General features: G+C 44.5%; 1 protein-coding gene and 2 pseudogenes across 1 annotated transcript; 1 reads left to right on the top strand and 2 right to left on the bottom strand.

Moving 5' to 3' along the window:
• The first annotated feature begins 548 nt into the window (after positions 1 to 548).
• On the top strand, positions 549 to 4,414 carry LOC138825849 (M-phase inducer phosphatase 1 pseudogene; annotated as a pseudogene).
• Positions 4,415 to 7,319: 2,905 nt separating this feature from the next.
• On the bottom strand, positions 7,320 to 10,216 carry LOC138825848 (crooked neck-like protein 1). The gene is given in 2 exon segments (XM_070020496.1): positions 7,320 to 7,355; positions 8,171 to 10,216. Coding segments are annotated over 2 exon segments (2,082 nt in total).
• A 2,855-nt stretch (positions 10,217 to 13,071) lies between these two features.
• LOC138825748 (SNW domain-containing protein 1 pseudogene) lies at positions 13,072 to 14,707 on the bottom strand (annotated as a pseudogene).
• Between the last annotated feature and the right edge of the window lie 4,639 nt (positions 14,708 to 19,346).

The raw sequence follows: 19,346 nt of genomic DNA, 5'->3' as shown, positions 1-19,346 counted from the left end.
AGGGTGGGTTAATCAAGGCCAGAGAACATGCTTTCAGAGCTGATTAAATGTTTCACCCCTGGCCCTATTAGAAACAGGCTGCATGTTGTTTAAGAGAAAAGAGTTTAATAGCCTACAGCCCTTCAGAAGGCTTCAGAGCTAGAGAACAAAGCTCACTCAGAAAAGTCAAGTTTGAGCTGGGAAGGTGGCTCAGTGGTAGAGTGCTTGCCTTGCATGCCTGAGGCCCAGGTTCGATTCCTCAGCTCCCTCTGCCTATATAAAGTTGCAGCTACAGAAGACCACAGACAGCCTCTACATCAAGAAGAGAGAAGCATTCTTCCTGCTATAGCTCTGAACCAGCAAAGCTGCAATCACAAAGATGGGAGTCATTTGTTTGGTGGGTTCTCTGGTGTTGCCATGGGAGATACCATGTTCATTGTCCTCCTGCAGTGTGTGAGCTTGAACAGCCTGGTAGAGGGAAATGCAATTGCCTGATATGAATGCTCAGGACACAGGCTTCACCCAGGGACAGTACCACAGTCTCGCACAGCAGAATGTCCCTTGGTGCCATGATGGAGGCTTTGGAAGCCTTTCCAGTGTTCTACAAAGCCAGCTGCTTCTGGGATGCTCTGCATGCCAGAAGGTTCCATGGGCACCAGATTCACTGGTACAAAGAAGGCACTTTCTCCATCACAAGCAGAACTGATGTGGAATCAGTGACACCAAGTGTTACATTGAAAGTTCTGAGTGTTATAAAAAATGACTGTGTCTGTCAGACAAAGAAGGGTAAAAATCCAAGCAAGAATCTTTTAAAGGCAAGTGGCTTCATCCTATCACAGCAGTCCAATGCCAGCAATTGGCCTTTGGATGTCTGGCTGCCTCCCAGGTTCAAGAAGTTTATCAGGGTCACTGTTGCAGCAGTATCAGTTCAGCTTTTTAAAGACATTCAAGTCATGGATCCCACCTAGGGATCATTTCCTCTAGAGCACTTCATCTGTGAGTCCTTTCAGTCAGCAGTAGAGTAGCTAGGGAAAGAGGCAGGTCCATCTGAGGGCAGCCATCTTGTTCAACTACCTGAGTCTCTCATGGCCAGGACTTTGAGTATTCAAGGGTACCGTGTTTTCACTCCAAGTGCTCCACCTGTATATTCCCCAGCCCAGCTCAGTCTCATGATAAATCATAGTGTTGCTACTTCTAATTCCATGACTTAGAATGACTTCTTTTTAGACCATTTGTCCTACTAGGCAAAGACAACCCAGTGACAACCCAGAGTCCTGCCCTTTAGGAAGACACCTCCTTACTATGGTCCTTCAAGTCTCGCTTGCACCAAAATCTCAGAAGCTCCCAGGAGGATAAGAGATGTGATAAGTGTATTCCACCAGTAAAGAAGAAGAAAGACTCCAAGCCCTCTGGTCTTTGCCCAGAACAACATTAACAGCAAATGCAAGTTATCAAGGCGAAGCAGAGGGTGCTGAAGTAGCTGGGGTTCTGTGCGCATGTCAAGCACCCCAGATGATCATTGCTATGTATTTACAAGTCTTAAAATGTGAACGTGATCAAATCCTCATTCAGACTGCCTAGGTAGTCCCTGATGGAATTACATGAACGATAGTTTGTGAGCAATATTTTTGTTCACTTCCAACCAGAGAACATATCGTGCAAGTGCATTTACCTGGCAACTAGGGTGCTCCAGTTTTTACTGCCTACTCATTCTCACAGGTTTCATCTTTTTTGGCACTACAGAATAGGAAGTTCAAGAAATATGCATAAGATGCTTTGGCTGTACACCAGGAAAAAGTCTAATTGAATTTTTAGAAAGGGAAGTATCTAATGCGAAACCATAGTCAGGAATGATTGTACTTTACTATAGTTGTGTATTGTTTATTGCTATAAAAACTGGAGTGTGAATTCTGTAAAAATTTATCTTATTTTTATACAGATATAAGTACAGACATTGTTCTGTTTAAGTGGTTTATTTCCTTAACTGTTGGTGAATACTTTAACACTTCTTTGTCTGCACCTGCAAAGATTTTGACAAGAAAATAATATATCAATCCTGTTTTTCCAAAGAACTAACACACACACACAGGTCATGAGTGCAATAGCCTGGAAATAGGGAATAGCAAAAAATTGCCTGGGGCTGAGGGGCAAGGGTTCAGCTCTGTAATCCAGAGGATTGTAGGACGGCAGAGTTTTGCCAGCAATCCTCCTCAACCCGTGTTATACTCCTTGGCCCAGGCCTTGGTGGGCATATCTGCTGCTGGGGAAATGTTCCCTGTCACCAACCTGGTGATCAGGATGTACCAGTTGCATGAGCTGAGAATTGAGTGTGAGCAGCCACTGGAGGTGTAAAACAACAGCAGTCTTCAGGGAACCGGCTCTTCTGAATCCACTGATGCAGATTTCTGGCTGGATTTTCCTGGACCTTGGACAGAAAAAAACACTTTTAAAATCAGATGAGGAGGATAAATTATGAGGATAGATTCCTTGCCTTAGAAGATTTTGGGGTATAGCCCAGCTTGGAATAGGAGCCATTCCGATTCTCTGGAACATGATATCTTTCAGCTCATTGGCCAGGATGAAAAAAAGGGAAAAGAAGCATTTGAGTTTAAGAATCTCATAACACCTGCATCTCATGGTTGCCTGTATGCCCATGGACTAGACGAGGGTAAAGATGACTTCTCACAGAGGCAGAACTGAGCCCCAGCTCGGATGCTTTCTTCACATGAAAGAGATGTGAGCAAGGGAATTTTGTTCCTCTTTTCACACTCCAGTCACCTGTGACAGCCAGTTTGTCTGATGAGGATGATGGCTTCATGGACCTTCTTGATGGAGAGAATCTGAAGAACGATGTGGAGGCCCCATCGAGCATGGCAAGTCTCTGGACAACACCCATGGTTATGAGAAGAGCTACAAATATTGGCAGTGGGTGAGGGCTGTTTGCCTCTCCTTCCCAGTGTGACTCCAGCATTTGGTCAGCAATGAAGGGAACAGAACAATCTCAAGAGGAATCTCCACAGGGAAGCACAAAGTGGCAGAAGAGCTTGGCTGGAATTAGTCCTGGAGGGTCACATAATCTAGAGGGTCCCTGAGATTCTATACCAGTCTGTGTCTCTGACAAATTCCTCCAAAGGGACCATAGAGAAAAAATATCAATGCATAGTCAATAGTATTTTCCTAAAAAACTCCTTTTGGGAAAAAAGATTCATAGAAGCTTTTATGTGTTTCCTCTCAGACTTGAGAAATTTTAAATTTTCAATGTGCTCAAAGCCAGAGGGTAGGGACACAATTTATTATACAGCTTGTACAGGTTGCTCTTGGGTGTGTGTGCTGTTATTGGAAAATGAACATTTCTGATTTTAAGTTTTAAATCTTGTTCGAAAACATTTGTTTCACTGCACAATTGTTTATAAAAATTCACTGAAGCTGGGCACAGGTGACTCACGACTGTAATCCTAGCTACTCAGGAGGCTGAGATCTGAGGATCATGGTTCAAAGCCAGCCCTGGCAGGAAACTCTGTGAGATTCTTATCTCCAATAAGTCACTAGAAAACTGAAAGTGGTGCTGTGTCTCAAGCAGTAGAGCCCTCGCCTTGAGCTGAAGAGTGCACAAATAGAGCCCAAACCCAGAGTTCAACCCCAGGATCGAAAAAAAAATTCACTGAAAATTGTGGATCTGTTTCCTACTAGTCACAGCATTTGTACAATGTTGCTTTCTAGTGTATTAAAAAAAAGGAAAATGCCCACGAGGAGGAATAGAAAGAGTATCTGAGTAGCCAAGAAGATGATGGCAATGATGGTAGTGATCCAAGTTCTCCCTGAAAACATCACCAGATAACACACTCAATTGTGGCTGGATAAGAAGTGGTCCTAGTATCTCAGTAGTCCCAGGCCATTTCTGTCCTAAGATGGCTAAAGCCAGTTCAGCCAGTTCAATGAATTGGTTACTGACGTATCCTGAAGTAGAAGATCATGTCAGATGTAGGGAAAGAAGTCACAGAAAAACAGCCTATAGAAACACATTAAAAACTCAGGCAAATGAGTACAATATCCTGGAAATAGGGAATATAAAAAAAATTCCATGGAGAAAAAGCACAAAGCAGATCAGGGGACCAAGATTAAGTCTCCATATACAGATAAACAGCATGGCTGGGCACTTAGGTAAAAGGAAGACTAGACACTGCATGCTATGTCCTGTTTCTGTCTCCACTTGAGGTATAAGACAGATTTTAAGGAAGAGTTCCGGCAGGACACGGGCACACACTGCTGGAGCTGGACTTGGGTTCTTGTCTGCTTCCTGACACTGTCCCAACACTGGCATCCAAATCTCAAAGTTGTCTTTGTCCAGAATCAACCAGGCCCTTTAGTGATGCTGACACATGTACCCCATCTTCCTGCTCTCCTAGAAGCTGCTGTCCCTTGGGCCACAGGATGAACAACAACCACCGATTTTCAGGCCCCTGCATCTAGCCTCACTCTCCAACAATAGAATCCCAGACATTGTCCATGGAGCAGGTAGGATCCTGAGCCACCTGTGTAGGCCATGGGAACAAAGGCTAGCAAAGCAGGAGTCTAATGACAAGTCAGAAGAGTGATCAACACCTTTGTCTCTGGTAAGGCAAACACAGGCACTAATTCAAGTAGGCATCAACTCTGGTTGACTTTTCTCATCTTCTGGACAGTTCTTGAATAAATGCAAAAGCCTTATAACAATGGCTATCTGGCTAAACCAAGGCTAGAAGCAGCTCTACCAGATCACTGATACTTAATGATGCATGCTTTCTAATGAAGACAATTCTCAATAGCTGAGTAGTCAAGGGTTTCCTTTTAGAATTCTAGACCAAAGAGAGAAGGCACAGACAGTGTCACTGAATGGTAGGACTCCTGTTCACAATCACTGCATGTTACCCATGAAAAGCATTTGGCCTGACCCTTTGGGGAACAGCCCCCATGGGCCATGCCAAACTTCTAAAGGTAATCTATCATGGTGGTTGCTTTTCCTTTCACCTCAAATGCTACCTTTGGGGCCAGCAATGTTGTATATTGATCAGATGCAAGTTCCTCCTCAGGACACAGGTTTGTCAATAATGTCAGGGTTAAGGCTTTCAGGTTGCTGAGCCTGCCTAATCCAGCAGGAAAATCTATCTCTCTACACCTCCAAGGTACAGGTTCTCTCCCCACCTCAGAGCTTAAAGCTAGTGTCAGGATAGTCTCAGATTCTCCAGGCTGATGTTGTATAGGTTTGTGAAGCTACAAGAAGATCCTGAGATGTTATCTCCCAAGAACTAGGCCTTTAAGTCCCATCTGACCATTAAGTTTGCTAAACTCTCAGCCTCATTCATCTAAAAAGGCCTACCTTTCCATCCCTGCCATGTCCAAGTCTGAAGCCCTGTCAGTGGGGACCTGCTACATAGCAGTCAGATGTGAGCTCTTAGAAATAATCCCTATATAGCCTCCTCTGTTCTTTTTTTTTGGACAGTCATGGGGCTTGAACTCTGGGCCTGGGTCCTGTCCCTCAGCTCTTCAGCTCAAGGCTAATGCTTTACCACTTGATCCACAGTGCCACAGACTCTGCTGTTCTGTAGGAAAAGTGCTTGCTCCCACAACAGATATGCTTGAAAAGACAGGTATTGTCAGGAGAGTTTCCAAAAGGATAGGAGTGGTGGATGAAATGCTCCATAGCCAGACTTGGTTACACCACCTCTCTGACAGGAAGACCACCATGACTAGTAAAAATTTGCACAGGGTCTGCGTGAGGGACTAGAAAACAAAAAAAGACTAGCACTCACAAAACACGGATTTATTGCTCAGCTTGTAGGTTTGGGAACACAGCTTTTACCAAAAGCTCATTTCCAGTGGCCCAAGGGGCATCAACTTACATGAAGAGGAGATTTGACTGAAAAGGTATTGGGTCGTAGAAATAGCAAGGAGCTTAAAAACTACATGACTCCACTTGCTTGAGGCAAAGCCAGATGGTGGCTGCCATCTGTAGGGGATAGAGATCAGACATCCAGGAAACTAGCCTGTCTCCCACCAATGAACCATGTGGTAGTCTCCTTTCGGCAAACCTTACACAAGGGAGCCCAACAACCTGGCCGAGATGATTTGGCTTCTCCCTATAAACTGAGGACATTTTAAGTGGGAGGTCAGCAGAGTAATGATTTTCAATTTTCCCACATGAAAGTAAGATTAGTTTGTCAGATCTAATGAGATCCTGTTCCCACCCCTCCTTAGCCCATATATTTGTCAAACGCCTATTGCCACCATGTGAATCACTACGGATATCAAGCTACCCATGTTAAATTGGAACAGAAGCTCTCGTTCTAAACTGTACATTAGTGTAACATTTTGCTGAGAGTGCCTTAGAGTTTCTGCTCAGGATGGGTTTGAATCTCAGTTTTCTGCCTCCTGAGTAGGTAGGATTACAGGTGTGAGCCACCAGCCTTTGCCCACATCATTTTATACAAAGCACCTACGTATCCTCAGATTCTGGTAGCCAAAGTGGTACTAGAGCCAAACGCTTGCAGCTACCAGAGGCAAGAACATGGGTGTGTTTTTGGTTTGATTTTGTTGTTGTTGTTGTTGTTCTAGTCCTGAGGTTTGAACTCAGGGCCTGGGCACTGTCCCTGAGCTTCTTTTTGCTCAAAGTTAATGCTCTACTAGTGGGTCACAGCTCCATTTCAAGATTTTTCTGAGTAGTTTATTAGAGATAAGAGTCTCACAAACTTTCCTACCCAGGCTGGCTTTAAACCTCAATACTCAGATATCAGGCTCCTATATATCTAGAATAATAGACTTGAGTCACCAGTGCCTACCTACCTAGGTGGTTTTATTTATTTATTTTTGGGGCCTGAACTCTGGGGCTGGGTGCTGTCTGTCAGCTCTTTAGCTCAAGGCTAGCACTCTACCACTTGAGCCACCATGCAACTTCCAGCTTTTTTCTTTTTTGCTTATGTGGTGCTGAGGAATTGAACCCAAGGCCTCAGGAATGCAAGGCAAGTGCTTTACCATGGAGCCACCTTCCCAGCCCCCCTATCTGGTTTTAAATCCTTTCTTCTGCCTTCTCCTGCCATCCATTCAGAAACTAACACACCTCACCAAATCAACAGGAAATGACTGGACAGCTTATTGGTTTTATAGTCATATCCTAGTTTTGGCTGATAACCATTGTTTCTGTTGTCAATCAAATAGCCATAATTTTGTGACTTAACAATAACCAAAAATATATTCTTTTAAACATGGTCTAACCATGTTTAACTCCCAATCCTCCTACTTCAATCTCACAAGTACTGGGCTTACAAGCAAACACCATCAGAGTTTAAAACAAAAATCATTCTTCCTCATGTTTCCATGAGTTGACTGATCTCCCTTGGGATCTGCAGTGGGGTGGAAGTCAGGTGCCTGCAGGAGCCGAAGGGTTACTAGGTCTGGACATCCACATGGCTTGCCAGTGGTGAGCAGAAGCCTTGTTGGTCAGACCTCCTTAATCCAGTCAACCAGGCACAGGGAAAGGTCAGATGTGACATTTCAAGAAACAAGCCTGAGAGGTGCTTACAATGAAGACCAGTGATGGAAATAACATGGTCAACATTGGCAACAGTACTTCACATTCCGTACATCTAGTTGGGCAGAATTGTTCCTTCTGATCTGCATTGTGACATTTTTATAGTAGCTTCTAAATAAATACATACCTACCATAGGACTTGGCAATCTCTTTCTTGGAATCAAAACAAGTATACTAAAAGTGGATGTCCATCCAAAGTCTGCAATGTGGGTGTTCCCAGCAGCTTCAAGTGTCTGAGCCAAAGGTCCATCCCCAGTGAATTGGTAAAAACTATACATGTACTAAGTAATGCTATCAAATAAACAACTGCATTTCAATATCTTCCATATGAAAACAAAGAACTACCATTTATACATTTATAGGACAACGTTGTCCTGCTCTTCCGAGGGAAGGTTGATAATGGCTAGTCTCCTGACCTCCTTTTTAAAGTATCCTCAGCAAGTTTAGAGAAGCTGAACCTCTGGGCCAGGTTGTTGGGTTCTCTAATGTAAGTTTCAATAAATGGAGACCACAACATGCTGCAGATAGGTAAGTTTATTTTATTTTATTCCTTCCAACAAGGAAAAATTTTACAAACGTTACAATATTACAAAATTTTACAACATTACAAATAAAAATATAAAACACCAAAATGTGGCAACATTTAGAGGAAGCATCTGAGTCAGGATGCTGTTGTTTCTTCGAAAGTTTAGCCATAGTCAGAAGTTTGAGGTTAGCTTGGCTGGCAGCTTCATCTTCTGGCAAGATGTAGTCACAGTATTCTTCCCAGCCTGCATCAGACCCCTCATCAGTCTGAACCTTTCTTCTCTTCTTCACTTTCTCTGGCATGAGTCTGTCTACTCTCTCCTTATCTGATACTGTTCCAAATTCATCCTCAAAGCTTCTCCAAGATTGCAGCAGCATAAGCCTCGCTTCCTTTTCTTCACAGTTCCGCATGATTTTGTTAGCCTCTTCATAAATCTGTCTGCATTTAGATACACTTCTTTCTCCTGCAGACAACTCAAAGTGAGCCAAACTGATCCATACCTTGACATGCTGTGTCCGTTGGAGCAACTGTCGGTAAAGATTTCGTGTTCTCTCAATTTCTCCCTGTTCCATCTCAAAGTCAATGTAGGATTTCCAAAGCACCTCTGGCATGTCTAAGCGAGGCTGGCTGATGGCTAACTCATAGATTGCCCTGGCTCTCTCCACATCACCAAGGATTGTCTCTAATTCTGCAAACTTAATCCAGGAGGTACAATTTTCAGGTGCAAATTCCAACAGCTTTGCATAAAGCTTCCGGCATCTGTCAAATTCTCGAAGCTTCACTTCCAGTTCTATGTAGCCTTTAAATAACTTGCTCTTTGGACACTTGCCTATGGAAGTCCCCAGAGCTCTTCTAGCAGATGATAAATTTCTCTGTCTTATTTCAAATTGTGCATAATAGAGCCACATTTTGGCAAATGTGAACTCTTGATGAGGAATTAATTCCAAAGAGGCTTGATACACCTGCCTTGTCCTCTCAGGATCCTTTGCCTGCAATTCTTCATAGAGTGCATAGTTGATCCAGAGGTAGATGTAACGCTTCCAGTGTCTCTTCTCCTGAATGGGTGGGACATTGGCAATGGCTCTCTCATAAACCTCTCGCACTGTGTCAGCCTCTGCAGTGCTTTCCAGTAAGCGCAAGTAAATAAACCATGCATCATAATTGTGTGGGCTGGCCCTCACTTCCTCTTCATACTGGAATCTGCATTTGCTCACAATGATAGCTTCAATACCCCGCCTGTCACAAAACTTCTTCTCAAAGATGGTATAGTTTTTGAAGAGCTCTTGAGCCTCATGTGTTGGGATTCTGTCCAAGGCATACTTGTAGATGACCTGGGCCCTCTCAAATTATTTCTGGTTTTCCTCAAATTTGGCAAAGGCAACATAGAGGTGTTCATCCATATGTTCCTCTCCGAAGAACTCAACAGCTCTCTCATACACTTTCCGTGCGTGGGCAAAATAAGCATGTTTTTCTTCAGAGTGGGCATATTTGATCCAGTTCTTCACTCGCGGGTGCACAAGAACAAAGCGTTCGTAAATGGTCCGAGCCCGCTCCACCTCTTTGTATCTCAGCTCAAAATTAATGTAGGAGTGCCAGGCTTGCTCCTCTGGCTGCCATTCCATCCAGCGCTCAAACACCTGCCGGGCACCGGCCATGTTCCCCAACAGCTCTTCCATGTATGTGTACTTGTACCAGAACTGGCTGACTCGTGGCAGTGTTGTGATGGCACGGTCCCACACATTTCGGGCATGGTTGGCCTGGCGATTCCTCATTTCCATTTCTGCATATTTCAGCCAGAGTGTGATATTTCTATAGTCCACGTCTAAAGCACGCTCGTAGATGGATCGAGCCCTCTGAATTTCCTGGAGCCTTTCTTCCCATTGCACGTATTTTATCCAGTTGCCAATCACAGTCCGGTTCTTCCTTAAGTTATCTTCAAAGGCCTTCCTTTTCCTCAGCTTGTAGTCATTGAATTCTTCTTCATCTGCGATCCTCTGTTGAGGTGGAGGTGGAAGAATCTCAAGCTCTCGTTCTTTGGCCTCCCTCAGCAGTTGTTCAGCGGTGATCTGGACTAGAGCTGGAGCTTTGTTTTTGACCTTGGCCAGCTGAGGGATCCGCAGTTTCCCGACTGCGTTGGAGACCGCCATGTCTGCAGGAGATCCTGGGAGATGTCCGCACACACTGGGATCGCAGAGAGCTGCCCCACAGAGAGCTCTTGACACTACCAAGCTTCCCAACAACGAAGCGAGTCCGCGGGAAGAGCTGAGTTACAGGAGGGAGCAAGACCAACCTGCGGGCCGACCTGCACTGGAGGGAGGCTGGCCCAGAGTCAAAGCTGAGCACCAGCCAGAGGGCTTATATTGTGGCAGGCGGGGAGGAGGCGTGGCCACAGCGGAGGCGGAAATGACCTCAGAGCTTAGGGAGCCTCTCACTGGTGGAAGCAGGCAGGGCTGGGCAGATGAGGGAGTGACTGGGCTTATCAGGGTGTGACAAGGTGGATAAGGGCGTGGCTGGGCTTAGGGAGACAGGGCTGGGTGGGTGAGGGCGTGACCTCAGAGGCTGAGGTGGTGACCTCAGAGGCTGGAGCCCTTTGCTGACTCTCATTCAGGAGATGGACTGAGGAGATTACTGCTTTCCAGCAGAATTCTGGAAAGGCTACCATGCTGCCCTCTCCTGGAAAGGGAGGAGAGCAGGAGGGGAGGGAGTGGTATTATCCAGGGCACACAATACATTCCAGCCTTTTGAAGATTCTCTGGGCTACTTCCTGCTGACACAGGAGTATATCATTCTTAGGAATAGAATGCAGACATGTTATCCGGATCAGGACAAGGCAGCAGAGATGGTTCCTTGATTGTGAACGTGGATATTCTTCTAGGGAAAGAAGACTTAGGAAACAGAGTCTGAATAAGAAAGGCGAAAGTTTTAGAAGTAGAGCGTCTGTTCCAATTTAACATGGGTAGCTTGATATCTTTAGTGGTTCACATGATGGCAGTAGGCTTATGACCAATACATGGGCTAAGAAGGGATAGGAGCAAGATCTCATGAGATCTGACAAAGGATTCTTACTTTCCTGTGAGAAAATTGATAATCATTACTGTGCTGACCTCCCACTCAAAATGTCCTCAGAACATAGAGAGAAGCCAAACCCTCTGGGCCAGGTTGTTGGACTCCCTTTTGTAGGGTTTGCCGAAAGGAGATGGCCACATGGTTCAGGCAGAAAGAGTTTATTATATTGTATTTTATTTAATTCCTTCCACAAGGAAGGAATTTTATTCTGCAAGTTTACAAATAAAAATAAAACAAAGGAAAACGTGGAAACGTTAAAAATAACTTTTCCTACTTTTTTTATTGTGAAAATACCACACAAAGGGGTTACAATCACGTGGGCAAGGTAATGAGTACATTTATTATCAAGCATTGTTGCCTCCTGCTTTGCTTCCCCTACCCATCCCTTCCAATCTGCCACCTCCCCACCCCAGCCAAAGTTGTAGAGTTCGTTTTTTTAAAAATTTTTTTATTGTGAAAATACTGTACAGAGGAGTTACAATTACATGGGCAATATAGTGAATACATTTCTTATAAAGCCTCCTTATTATAGCTTCCTCCTTTGTTTACCCTTCCCATCCTTTTCCATCCTCTTTCCCCACCCACCCAATCCTCCCAAAGTTCGTTTTTTTGACAAAACAACTTGTATATCTCCTTGTTGCGATGGGTCCACCTGTATCCCTATTTAATCGACGTGTTTCTTCACTTCCCCTCCACAAATTATACCAACATCAAATACAGTGAAAGCAGGGGTTATACCGTGGGGGAGGGACACACAAAGCAACAAAGAAATCATCTTATAACTATGTTAGTAACAATTGCAAGAAAGAAAAAAATTTGAATACTCATGTTGGCGTTCATTTCACCGAACATCAATTTATGTAACCTTTTCTATTTGTCTCAGACATACACTAGTTATTGGAAATAAGGGAAACCATGGGACCTATGTTTCTTTGGGCCTGGCTTACGTCACTTAATGTAATTTTTTCCAAGTCTTCCCTTTTCATAACAAATGGGCCAATGTCCTTCTTTCTGCTGGAGGCATAGAATTCCATTGTGTATATATACCACATTTTCTTGATCCATTCATCTACTGAGGGGCATCTGGGTTGGTTCCATATCTTTGCTATGGTAAATAATGCTGCAATAAACATAGTCATGCTGGTAGCTTTAGTGTGGTCTTGTGTGTAAACACTTGGGTAAATGCCCCAAAGTGGGATTCCTGAGTCCTAGGGGAGCTCTATGTGGAGTCTTTTGAGGAACCTCCATAGTGCTTTCCAAAGTGGTTGCACAAGTTTACACTCCCACCCACAATGCAGTAAGGTTCCCTTCATTCCACATCCCCTTCAGCATCTGTTGTTATTAGAGTTCATGATTATAGCTAGCCATTCTAACTGCGGTGAGGTGGTATCTCAAGGTTGTTTAGATTTGCATTTCTTTTATGGCTAGAGAGGTTGAGCATTTCTGCCTGTGTCTATTGGCCATCATTCTTTGCTCTTCAGAAAAGTTTCTCTTTAAGTCTTTAGCCCACTTATTTATTGGGTAGGTGTTTCTTTGAAGATTTGTTGCTGGGGGATTTAGTTTTTTGAGTTCCAGGTCTATTTTAGATATGAGACCTTTGTCCGTTGCGTGGCTAGTGAAACTCTTCTCCCAATCCATGGGCTTTCTATTGATCTTGCAAGCTATGTCCTGTGCCATGCAGAAGCTCTGCAATTTCATGCAGCCCCAACTGTCCAAGCTTTCTTTGATTTGTTGTGTTTCTGGGTCTCGGAAGACAATTTTGGCCTGTGTCACGCAGACCTAGGCTTTCTCCTCTTCCATCCTGTAAAATTTTCTGAGGGTCTGCTTTGACTCCGAGGTCTTTGATCCATTTGGAGTGGATCCAGATTTGGATTTTACTCTGACCCTTTCCAAAGCATATCCCCATGACTTGCATCACGAGGGTTCTGGACGAAGTTCATTGAGTGGGAAGAGAGAAGTATCTACGGCTTCCTCCTCTTCTTGCCTTCATGCTCATGCTCCTCGGGTCGGCTGCTATCTGCAAGTCTTTTGGAGCCACTGTGCTGTTTAGCTTCTTGCAGAAACTTGTCCAAACCAAAAGGATCCTCCTCAAACTGCACTGGCCCTTCTCGTGCGGTCTGCCTATGTTCTGAACCGGAAAACTCTTGAACTGGAAGAAAGCTGTTGGTCTGGATTTTGGTTTTTAGGTCATCACCATCCATGTCCTTGTCCAGATTTGTCCTGGGCCTATAGATGGTCTGGGCCATGTCTTTATCACCTCTCCAGGTGAGATCATAAACGCTGTAAATGCCATCTTCTCCACCTGCAAATCCGCTGTCCATACCTTTGGACTGGTTGAAGAGCCTCTGGTCATACCAAACTTCCTTGGAGGTTCCAGCATTGGGGACACCCAGAGCAATGACTTCAGTGATGTCTCGATGTTCCTTCCTCTGCGGTTTCCATCTCTTCTCAGCAGCTGCCCTGGAAAGATGCCGGTTGTGCTGTCTCTCTTTTTGCCTCTCGTGCCGGATCTCCTCCCTCCCACGGGCCTCCCCATCTTCTCTGTCCACACGGGTTTTGATGCCAGCTCTCCTCTTCCTGGCTTTTTGGGCCATCACTCTAAGTTTCTCTTCATGCTTCTCTTTTGCTTTCTGAGCCCTTTTTCTCTCCACTTGGGCCCGTGTTTCCACAGCCTCCCGAGCCTTCCGATCGGCAATGTAGAGAGCTTCGGCGAGTTTGGCAAAGTTCTCATTGATGTGTACCATCTGAAGTCCTCTTGCATCGGCGGCCAGTCGCTTGTCTAAGGGAATTGTATAACCCTTTGCATTTTTCCAGTTGGAGATGCAAGGAGGAATCTTCCACTCTTGCTGCTCCTTGGCAGTCATCTTTTGGCTTGGAGAGTGCATGACAGGTGCAGGAGGAGAAGGTGGTCCCCGGGGAATCTTCTGGTTGATCCGGAACCTCGGAGGCTCCATTGGATCTGTCTGCATCTCTACCATGCGAATGAGCCTCTGTGTAGCTCCAGAGTTCAATGCCACTCCTTGCTGAGATGGTGTGTATCGCAGATACTGAGCAGGAGCCGGTTGATCAGCTGCCCGAACTGGCATGGCTGAGGCAACCTTCTGCTGCACACACTTCTCTAAGGCTACCCTTGTCTTTGCTGTGATCTCTTGAATAGCTTCTTCGCCGGGTCTCTGTGGGTCTGGGTCACCGGCATGCATGCCCTCCTGTGGCAGCAGGTCAGTATATTTGCTGTAAATGACCTTGTCTTTTGACTGACCTTGTCGAGCAACTGCATCGTACCGAATTCTTCCTTCAGGATCGACCTGAATGGCCAGCGCATTGGACCTGGTTTGTTGTCGTCCCATATCCAGTGGATACTGGGCCACATGGATCTCTGGAAAAGCACCTCCATCTCCAAAATCTTCTAGCGAGCGAGGATTCCAACCTTTTCGGCACCCATAGGGGGGAGGTCCTCTGCGTGAGGAGGCCAGGCAGGTCTGCCAGGAACTGTGAGATCTTGCCTTCTCTTCAGCTTCATGTTGGTCCTGGGATAGCTGAGTAGGTGCGGGTAAAAAGCTGGTGAGCGCCATCTTCTTTGGCAAGGGTTGATTTACCCAAAAGCAAGAGCAAGAAGGAGAGCACACTGCCAGCCCGCCTGAGCTGGAAACCACAGTGCAGAGAGTGAAAGTTTAGGGCAGGGGAGAGGGATTAAATAGGGGAGGGCCAGGAGGAGGTGTGGCCACAGGGGATTCAGAAAGGACCTCAGAGCCTAGGGAGCCTCTGACTGGGGAAAGCAGGCGTGGCCAGGCACAACAGGGCCTGGCAGGTTGGATCTGGGTGTGACCTGGTGGATGAGGGTGTGACTGGGTGGAGGAGGCCTGGACCTCAGAGCATTAGGCAGTGGCTGGCAGTCAGAGGATGAACCCTCAGAGCTGATTACTGGTGTCCAGTAGGCCATTTGTGCTAAGGCTACCGTGCTGTCCTTGTAGGGGAGGAGGAGGGAATGAGGGGAGGGGGCTATTCTCCCAGGTAGACCTTACATTCTACTCTGTTTCTAGTGGTGAAGGGTTTCTGATTCTCCATGGATACACAGGGTGTTATTTTTCGGGGTATAAGCCTGAGATGTCATCAGGGTCTGGGACAAGGCAGCAGTAACACTTCCTTGGCTGAGAATGCACATCGGCTTCTATGGAAAGTAGTCTTAGGAGGTAGAGGCTGGATAAGAAGAAAGTTGAAAGTTTAGTATGGATTGAGAACTTCCATTCCACTATAAATGGGTAACTGGATGTCATGAGGGTTTCCCGTGGTGGCAACCCAGAAGGGGCGAGGGCTGATTAAATTCTACAAAATGATCCTGCTTTTATGTGGGAAGGTGGATAATCACCAGTCTCCTGACCTCCTCCTTAAAGTGTCCTCGGTATCTGTAGAAAAGCCAAACCCTCTGGGCCAGGTTGTTGGGCTCCCTTGTGTAGGGTTTGCCAAAATGAGACTGCCACATGGTTCAGGCAGGAAAGAATTTATTATATTGTATTTTATTTTGTTCCTTCCACAAGGAAGGAATTTTATTCTGCAAATTCACAAATAAACACACAAAAAAGGAAAATGTGGAAAGGTAAAAAAGAAGTTTTCCATATCCGGTGTCCTGGCTAACGGCGGCTCTGGATGGAGGAGCCAGGTTTGCATGGGGCTGTGTGTCTAGAATGTTATCGGTTGATGCTTAATTCCGTGCCCAATACTGGGACTATCAGGTTTGTGATGTTGAGGTGGAAGCCAGTCTGTTTTAGGTCTACTTGCCCATCTGGCTGTAACATAGACTGCCGTTGGAGCTGCTGCGGCCTGGGTCATTTTCCACCTTCTGTGACTTGGTCAATGTAGGCTACTTTGGTAATGTGGAAGGGTCGTTAGCCTCTTCTTCTTCTGGTCTCTGCAGGTTTGCACCATCCACTTTCATAACCTCATTTAGAACCTGGTCAGTATATTTGCTATAAATGACGTTACCTTTTGGCTGTCCTTGTCCAGCAATTGCATCATATTGAATTCTTCTTTTAGGATCGAACTGATTATGCAATATATTTGACCTAAATTTTATGTCATTCCCATATCTAGGAGATACTGGACCACATGGATTTCTGGAAAAGCAACTTCATCTCCAAAATCCCCTAACAATTGCGGTATCTATCCTTTCTGTTCCCCGTAGGAGGAGGTTCTCTGTGGGAAGATACCAAGGAGGTGTGCTTTGACGTTTAAATCCTGCTTCTTTTCAGCTTCAAAAGTCCTGAGATAGCTGAATAGGTGCAGGTAGAAAGCTGTTGAGTGCCATTTTCTTCAGAAAATTTTTTAACAGTTCAAAATGGTTTTCCTTGCAACTCTCCACCTTCAACTAACCCAAAAGAGCAGATACTCTCCTCAGCCTGTGTTTCAAGGGGTGAAAACCTTCATGGCCCCTGATTGAAAGGGAGGTGTTCTTCTTACCTTTTATTTGGGGTTATGTTTATTGGTTTCTGTCCCCATTCTTTCAGTCTAGCTTGTATGCCAAATCCCTGCTAGATTTGGAGTAACTACTTGGAACTGAATAATACAATTATATCCCTTAGGGTTCTATGAGTCACCTTCAGATATTACAGATAATGTGGGTCCCTCCATCTAGCTGTTGGCTTCATTAGTTAATTTGGTCTCCACAGTCTGGGTCCAGAGTACTTAGAGAAGAGATTGTAAACATCTGCTCACATCTTGCTCACATCTTGCTTTATTCAGGCTTAATCCTGGATCTGGTTGTTAGATGGGTTATGTCCATATCTCTCAAAAACTCCAGTTTATACTCCTAGTTACATCAGAGTCTTGGTGCTATGGAATTGAAAGAATTTTCTGGTGTCTCTTATTACTATTCATGATTAGAAAGGTGCTCTGGAAAGCTAGCTGTCTGTGCCCCCAGTCATGCTAGGTGGTGTTTGAACTTGGCTCTGGAAGTGTCCCCTCTGAGGCTGGTGGTCATCTGGGAAACACAGGATGAGCCTGTAGGGCCCGTGCTCAAAGCTAAGACCTCCATTCTGGTTACCTAGGGATATTGGATAGAGTCTCACTGTGGTCCCAATCAAGCTGGATTTGATGACTTGCCAGGCTTTCTTAGTAGGGCTTCTTGAGGCCTAGTGGAGCCTCTTTTCCCACTTACCTCTTTTTCTTAAGTATTGTTATACACAGGGGCTATAACAGATCATGGTAAGTATCACTGATCTGGGGCCTCGAGTAGGTTCCCTGTGAAGCTTATCTGCAAGAGTCTTTCCTGCTGTGTGGCCTGTTACTGGTATCTTCCACCTTGGCCAGCTATTTCCCTGAACAACTGTGGTGGCAGCTACCATAATAGAAGTGGAGTCATGTAGTTTTTAAGCTCCTTGCTATAAGTAGGGCCCAATACCTGTTCAGTCAAATCTCCTCTGCCTTTAAGCTGATGCCCCTTGGACCTCTGGAAATGAGCTTTTAGTAACAGCTGTGTTCCCAAACCTACAAACTGGGCAAGTATATCTGGGTTTTGTGAGTGCTAATCTTAGGTTTGATTCCTGAGATTTTGATAAAGGCTTTGCTGCCTGACACCATGGTACCAGTTTTTGCAAGGAGTAATTGACAAGGGGACAGGAGAAATACTGAAATCTGTCTCCCTCATTGGCAGGTAGTGAAGGAATTGAAATGCCCTGAGATTAAGTGTGAGCAGCATCTGGTTGTAACTGGGGTTCTCTGGAAGCTGAAAATCCAATATGAAGTTCGTTGAGGGTCTCTGGTCCCATATTATAGGTGGGTTCCCCTTACCACCCTATGAGTAATTTAGAATCCCTTAGATTCCTATTCTTTCTCCTTGTACTTTGATGGTTATACAGGATTAGGTGGGCAGATTTGGAGATAACTCCTTACTTGGGGGGGAAAGTAAGATTCATGGGGCAATCCCTGAAGTCAGATACTATCATGGAGGCCTCCCAGAGGAGAGGCTTAAAATAGAATGGATTTAAAGCACACCTGGAAATGAGCTTAAGGGCATACTGAGGTAAAATGTTGAAGGCTAGTTAGATGTTATTTTCTGTTAAAAATGTTTCCTGGAATTACTACTCTGATCTTAAATTGTAAAACGTTCTTCAAAACTTTTCATTGACTTAACTGAATACTTACGGGGTATGGTTTGTGTCATATATGCATGGTATCATCTCAAATACTAGAAATCTCCTCCTAGATTTTTGAAATAATATAATCGTCTCTCTCCTGGGCAACAAATACTAGAATTTATCTGTTCTATTGTACTTGGTGCGTTTTGGCCCATCTTTCGCTATCCTCTCTTTCTATGCTTCCCAGCTTGTGACTACCAATATTCCAAGGGGAGCTTCTTCAACATGAAGACCATAGATTATCATTCTGTGCCTCAGCACTTAATTCTTCCAGGTCCATGCAAGTTCCAATAAATGACAGGATTTCCCTATGGCTAAATGTTATTCCATTGTGTATACAAACTACATTTTGTTTATCCACTTGTCAACTGATGTCTAAGACTCCATAGCATGTGAATTATGAACATTTTTGTGAGTAATCCTGCAGTAGACACAGGAATACAGACAGGATTTGTTCTCTGGCTATATACCCAGTAGCCAATCCCATGTACCCAGTAGTAGATCCCATGGTAGTTGTATCTTTAAATTTTAAGGAAACATCCATATAGTTTTCTATCAGGATGTATATAATGTTTTCCTCTCTATGAACATTTTAAAAACCTGTAAACTTAAAAACACTCTTCTAAATGTGGTAAAGTGACAATTAATTGTGGCTTTTAAGTTACATTATCCTAATTAGCAACATTTTTGTAGGCCTGTTAAGTAATTTGCATGTCTCTTGAAAGGTCTATTCAAGTTTTTGGTCCACTTTCAATTGTGTATTCTCTTGATATAGAGTTCACACATTACAGATGTTAATCTCTCATCAGCGAGTTTGTAAATGTTTTCTTCCATTCTCTACATTTTTTATTCTGTTTCTTTTGCCATGCAGAATATTTCCATTCCATATAACCCTATTCATCTGTTTTTGCTTTGGAGATCTTATCTTTAAAAATCCTTGCTCAGGCCAATGATATGGAAAATTACCTGAAGTCTAATCCAAAAAACCCAACATGCTTCTAAACTTCCAATTCTTGAGTGTTCACACCATGCCAGAAATGGAAAATTCGACTTGACCATACATGACAGGTTCTAGGGAAAA

This window comes from Dipodomys merriami, unplaced genomic scaffold, assembly GCF_024711535.1.
Source record: "Dipodomys merriami isolate MVZ:Mamm:240054 unplaced genomic scaffold, mDipMer1.0.p SCAF_14, whole genome shotgun sequence".
In the NCBI taxonomy this organism is placed as follows: Eukaryota; Metazoa; Chordata; class Mammalia; order Rodentia; family Heteromyidae; genus Dipodomys; species Dipodomys merriami.
The sequence above is the reverse complement of the archived record's forward strand: the minus strand, read 5'-3'. Positions and strand labels throughout refer to the sequence as shown.